Source organism: Oryzias melastigma, linkage group LG16 (assembly GCF_002922805.2).
Source record: "Oryzias melastigma strain HK-1 linkage group LG16, ASM292280v2, whole genome shotgun sequence".
Taxonomy (NCBI): domain Eukaryota; kingdom Metazoa; phylum Chordata; class Actinopteri; order Beloniformes; family Adrianichthyidae; genus Oryzias; species Oryzias melastigma.
Genome location: NC_050527.1, coordinates 4,666,176 through 4,672,369, shown reverse-complemented (window position 1 = coordinate 4,672,369; position 6,194 = coordinate 4,666,176). Strand labels below are relative to the sequence as shown.

General features: G+C 37.7%; 1 protein-coding gene across 1 annotated transcript in view; it reads left to right on the top strand.

Moving 5' to 3' along the window:
* The window catches only part of arhgef1b (Rho guanine nucleotide exchange factor (GEF) 1b), a 52,077-nt gene extending 48,078 nt beyond the window's left edge, over positions 1 to 3,999 (top strand). The window contains exons 30-32 of the mRNA XM_036215895.1: positions 3 to 182; positions 591 to 685; positions 1,545 to 3,999. Of these exons, the coding sequence (XP_036071788.1) occupies positions 3 to 182; positions 591 to 662 (252 nt within the window). The 3' untranslated portion in view covers positions 663 to 685; positions 1,545 to 3,999. The remainder of the gene's footprint in view (positions 1 to 2; positions 183 to 590; positions 686 to 1,544) is intronic.
* Positions 4,000 to 6,194: the final 2,195 nt, after the last annotated feature.

Sequence of the window (6,194 nt, the reverse complement as noted above, 5' to 3'; positions counted from 1 at the left end):
AGAGCACAGACAAAATCCCTGAAGAGGAGACTGGCTGCACTTCCAAGAGCGAAAGCCCAAAAACAAAAGAAAACGAAGAGGAGGACAAGAGCATCAGTGCGCCCCTGGTGCTCTCCCAGGAGAGGAGTGAGGAAGTCGGCAGAAGGCTGCGCACCTTGGAGGAACAAATAAAGAGACTGCAGGTGAATAGCAGGAGATGGATGACAATATTAGAGAAAGAACAGACTGTATGATGGGCAGATAAAGATTTGAGACAACTAAAGATTGGAGCTGAGTGGAAAGAGACAGAGAAGTAGGTATTTAAGTGAGGATAACTTAAGTAAGGAGCCAACAAGGGACAAAATGGGGCCAAATGGCACCTTAGAGAAACTAGAGAATAGAAAAGCATTTAACCACTGCTGTTACTGCTTTGCTGAAAATTGCCTGGTGAAATTGGACTTTTCTAAAACGGTTGTTTTGTCCAACACCTGCAATGGGATGTGTCAGGAAAACAGCGAGGCGGATGAAGAGAGGATGTTGAGGAGAGGATTGCGTTTATCTCTAAGTGGGTTGTTCTCTGTTTCTAAGGTGATATTGATTTTGTTTTGTAGACTGTAGAAGAGGAGCACCACAAACTGCAGGAGGCCCTTTCTAAGTTCTCTCTAGAAAGGGGCAACTTTTAAGCAAGGCGACTTTGCTCCTCCAGGTGAGATCATTTGAACTTCATTTCTTTAGGTTGTTCGTCACTAAAAGCAGATGTGTGGATTTCAGCGCTGTTAAGGGGATTCTGTTTTTATTGATGTGTAAAAAATTCCATCAAATAAACATCAAAAGAAGTTGGGTTTTTAACATGTTTGTAATTTTTATGTAAGAAGTATCTGTATTGAGTAAAAACTTAAAGCTCCTCACAAGGCCAAGCTAACATTAATGTAGCAAAAAATAAATGGTGAGCAATATCAAAGTTAATGGATATATTTGTACAGAAGCCAAAAACAGTCTGCCCTGCTTTTTTTTAATAGTTTTCTTATGATAACGAGATCTGCCATCTCATTATCATGAGAAAGTAAAATTAGTCTTCTTGTGATAACTAGATAATGTAAAATTAGTCTTCTTGTGATAACTAGATAATTTATTGTAGCGTTCCTCCCTTCCTTTAAAGTATTACGACCCTGAAAAACGACCCTAAAACCTCAGAACAACAAACAGGTTTAATGACAGAACCGACGAGCGTCTCTGCGTGGTGCGTTCACTGAGCTCTGGACATTAGCGAACCCAAACAGCTCAACTCAGTCCCCTATAATATACATTTGTGCTGGTAAAGGAGAGAGAGATGCTAAATTCTTCATTATCTCATTATTACCAGAAAATGGTCAAAACTTGGTACTTTTTGTTTACAAGAGCATACTTGAGAATTATAGCGAGGCAAGCAAGTTATGAAAAAAAAGGAAAACTGTTGGAGAGGGGTTTTAAGTTTGTTAAAGAGAGCAGAAACTTTCATATCAATCTGTATTCTGTGTCATTCATGGTCACTCGAACACATCAACATCTCCTGTCCTTCTCCTCAGGTTTCCACTGGTTCCGGTTTGGACCGACTGGCTTTCAGAGAGTTTCCTGCAGATAAACTTTCATTTGCCCTCGCAGAGCTTGGCTGGATCCTTTTTGCTTTCATTTCTTTCACGGTTTCTTTTAGCCCAAATTCTGCTTTGATTCCAGCAGTTTTGTGCACAGTGCAGTGGTTCAGTAATAGAACATTGGCACTGCGTGAAAATTTGCAAGCACAATATACAAAAAATAAAAAATCTTTTCATTGGAATATTTTTTTTTTTTAGAGAGATGATGCAAAAAGCATTGAGGCAATATTTTGGTGTGAGTCACAGCCTATTAAATTGTAATAACTGCATTCTGCTGTAACACACAAATGCACATCAAGACATGCAAGCTGTAAAGTGGTTTTCAGAAATGCCAAAAAAATAATAACATTGTACAGTAAGTGATTAAGCCTTAATAATTTTATGTAGAAATAGATGTATTGAGAAACGATTGCTGATATCTATCTATATATATTGTTCCTTTTATCTATGCCAAAGTACAGGAGGGATGCACTTTTTTTCCTGATCGAACACGTTGAGAACACACAGGATTTTGTTTTCCCGTTTGTGTGACTTCGACTCTCTATTTTCAAACGGTTTTTGATCAGTCGGGCTTCAGAAAACAGCCCTCTTATTTGCAGAGATGCATGCCAGCGAGTGTGTATTCGTGCAACAAGGAAGGACCTTTTCGCTTTGATAGATTTGCTTGTTATTATGGCTCACGAAAAGGCATTTCTAAATAGTGAAACTATAGACAATCACGCTGTTGATATCGGAGGCTCGTTTGTATGTATAGCTTTTATTGTTTATTCCTCTGAGTCTTATTAGGTCAGTGGGTTGCCTCATGTGAGTGAGACTGTTACAACACTGGGCTGGAATGGAAAGCAGAAGAAATCCTGGGATATTTGATGGAGGTTTGGTGATTTTAGGGGAGTTGTTTTTGGTTTCGACAGCTTCAACTAGATAGTCATGAGAGTGCTGTGCAGACTCTCTGCCCTTTTCTACAAAAATTCCTGCAGTGTTACCTTTTCCCAGAGAGTTTTCAATTGCTAATCCTGATTTGAGTACATAAACTGACTTGTGTCTTTGGAAGTTTTCATCGGTAATGACAAAAGCACCTTCCCTGGTAGCACTACTCAGTATAAAATTTAGCTTTTTCTTGCATTTTCCTGAGCGGTTGCTTATAATTTTCATTTTTGTGGTAAAATAAAATGATCACTGAGGCTGTAAACCAGGACCAAATGCATAGAGATCATCATTGGAGCTACAAGAAACTCAAACCAAAACTCTTTTTGGACGAAGATTAAAATAAGGATAACTGAGAGTTAGTGAAAGGGGATTGAATAAAAAACTAAAGAGCAAACCTCAAGCTGGACTCATGGGACCTGAACCTTCAATACAGGGAAATGGAAAAGAGGAGGAAGGAAGGAAAGCAGTGGACGAATGCTCCTCTTTTTGGCATTGAGATCAGCATCACTACCTTTATGTGCATTTACATTGTTGTTGCAGAAAATTCCACCCCATGAACCTACTGAACTGCAGTGTTTTTTTTTATTAAATCATAAGGTTGTTTTGGAACATTACTGCCATTCTTTTCTTCCTGATAAAACTGTACGTGCCATTGTTATCTTGTAGAAAACAGCAGCTGTCTCTCCTGCTGTTCTTCCAATCATGATTTTGTTTCTTCATTTGATTTTCTTATGCAACTTAGGGAAGTTTGATGTGATATTTTATAGAGAGGCTTTGCAGAGATGTATTATATGTTTGCCAATTATGTGAAATAAACTTTAATGAATGAACTTACCTGCCATGCATATGTGTAGCCACAATAGATTCTACTATGCACTCAAGCTCAATAGCACATTTGTGGGATGCATTTATAACTCGTGTCAATGTAGATGCTGATGAAAGTCAAACCCCCCTTTGAGCTTTATTGACTTATGACCATTTTAGGCACTTCCTGTTTTCCTTGTATTCTATATAGGATGTATTGATTTCCCCCCCCCTTGTTTTTCTTTTAAAGGTGTGTTTTTAGGGCTTTTATTTGCTTTACATTTGGTTGTCTTGGTAGATTTTTATGGACCGGTGTCATGCAGTTGATTAAAAAGAGGCAAGAATTCCCCCCTTTATTATAAAACATTATATCCTCTGTGATGATGACCTACTTTGTTGTTCTGTTGATTAAACTCCACCTCTTTTCCGTCTCCATTTTTATCAGCCTCATTGAAACTTTGATTACCATTTAGGAAGAAAAGAAAAAAAAAAGTAGCCTCTGACTTCTTTGTTTTTATTTTTCTAAATGAATATTCAAGAACTATTTTGTGTATTTGGTGTGGAAATTCATTATGTAAGAGGCTCTAAAATGATGTATACCGAAGAAAAATTTGTGGTACTTTTTAATTTTTTTTTTAATAAACTGGGGACATTCATACTTGTTTTGCTTTTATATGCCTAAAAGCTGAACATGCTTTAGATATTATGATGATTTTTAATCATATTTATATGAATTATTTCTGTAATCTTCATGTATGTTAGGAAAATGACTATAAAATTGTATTTAGCATTGTAAATTACAATAATATTCAGACTGATATTGAACTCCGTAGCTGTTTTCCAACTGCAGTTGTGCTATATCGTTGAAAACAAAGGATACTTCTTGTGCCGGTCCATCCATCCATCCACCCTTTTGGGGTCACAGGCCTGCTGGAACCAACCCAGCTGCTGTTGGGTGACGATGGGGCACAACCTGAACAGGTCGCCAGTCTGTTACAGACACACACACTCATGTGCGGGGCATATGAATGTATGAAGCCTGTTTTGGACTGTGGGAGGAAGCCGGCCCTCCAAAAAAAAAAAAAAAAAAACCTTAACTGTACAGGATTTGAACCAGGATCTTCATGCTGTCAGGTAAGAGCGCTTACCACTGCACCACTATGCAATTGTCTCATCTTTGATTCCAACATACTAGTCATATTACAGGGCTGAATTTCCTTTTCTTTACCATTTACTGGGTAAAATATTTGACATGGTGATATACGATCCCAAATTAGCATGCCTCCACCTCCGTGCCTGACGTTTTAAGCTAAAAAACAAACTATTGCACCAGAAAAACATTGCGTTTTGTGGTCAAACATTGTCACTAGTTTTACATCTCATCTCTAATCATGTCTCCTTAATACAATTGTATTATTAACTAAACCAGTTTAAAAAAAAAAAGAAATGCCTCCAGCTAGTCATTATTACTTTTCCCTCTTTTTGTTGCTGTTTTTACACTTTATGCTTCAAATAGACCTCAGGAGTCTCAGTTGTTTAATGATTTTTTTTTTCTCACACTGAAACAACCCTTTTACTCTGAAAAATGAACAGGCAGCCATAGTTGCTCCTTTCAGCTACAAATATACATGTTAGCAACCTGGTGCAACATCTGTTTTTATGGAGTTGCGCCCAGTTAAAGATCAAGTAAATATGATGAACAGCACCCTCTGCTGCTTACCAGCATTTTTCTGAAGAACAAAAGGGAAACTTCTTTTTCACTGTTATCACATTTTAAAATAATTTTGTTTGCACAAGTGGTGACATTACATGTTTACTGAAAAGACAGAAATAGTTAAAAATGTTTAGAGAACCTTAAAATTGTTTGTCACACTTTGCTACAAAAAATATAATTTTCGTTGTTGCTACCAAATACGTGTCTAACTTTTAAAGCACGAGTTCAGATGCAAAGTGTTTTTGCAAAACAGGGGCGCTCCAAAATCATTCAAGCATAAATCCTGGTAGGCAGAAAGCGTCACGAGTGATCACAAAAAGAGAAGAGCGGTTAAGGAGTGTCAAGACGTTCATGAGTTTTCTTCAACTAAATATTTGTTAAAAAATAAGACATGGAGATGTTTTGGTTCTTTGTCCTTTACAGCATGTTGGGTAAGTTATTCACTTTAAGTTTTTTTGCTATTTGTCACTTGTTTCCTCCTTTGATGAGATCAAACTAACAATTGATCTTTTCTCGTTCAGATATTGTTTATTTAAAGTTGTTCAGGAACACTAGAAGACTTAAAGTTTCTGCATGTTAGTTTTGGTCTCAACTAAATGTTTGTAATATTTAATTCAGCTTAAGTTTTGCTTCAGTGATCCACACTTCCTGTCTGAGCAGATGGCTCTGCTGTCTTATCTGTTCTGGTTGTACATTTATTTTCCATTAAATATATTTTATTTTTTGTGAGATAAATAAATAAATAAATAAAAAACAATGCTGCTTGCCCCACAGGTGGTTTCGTTGAAGCTGAGGTGATTTTGGGGAGAGACAAGCCCTTTGAGAGGATTCAGCTCTCTGACAAAGCTGAGCTGAAATGCTGCTTCCAAAACTGGGACAAAGGCTCCCACTGGGTTAAGAGTAGACCCTTTAAAGAGGTGGAAGTTTTTAAAGTGTCTGAGAATGTGAGTGTGACTGATCAAACAACGGACAATACCAAATGCAGCACCCTGACCTTTAGGTCAGTGAATCTGAACGACACTGGGATGTACCACTGCCGGCTGAACGGGATCTCCATGTACACACACGGCACCTACATGAAGGTCTATGGTGAGTATGCGGGGCGGGTGAGGGAAATCAAGAGAACTCTCAGCACTTCT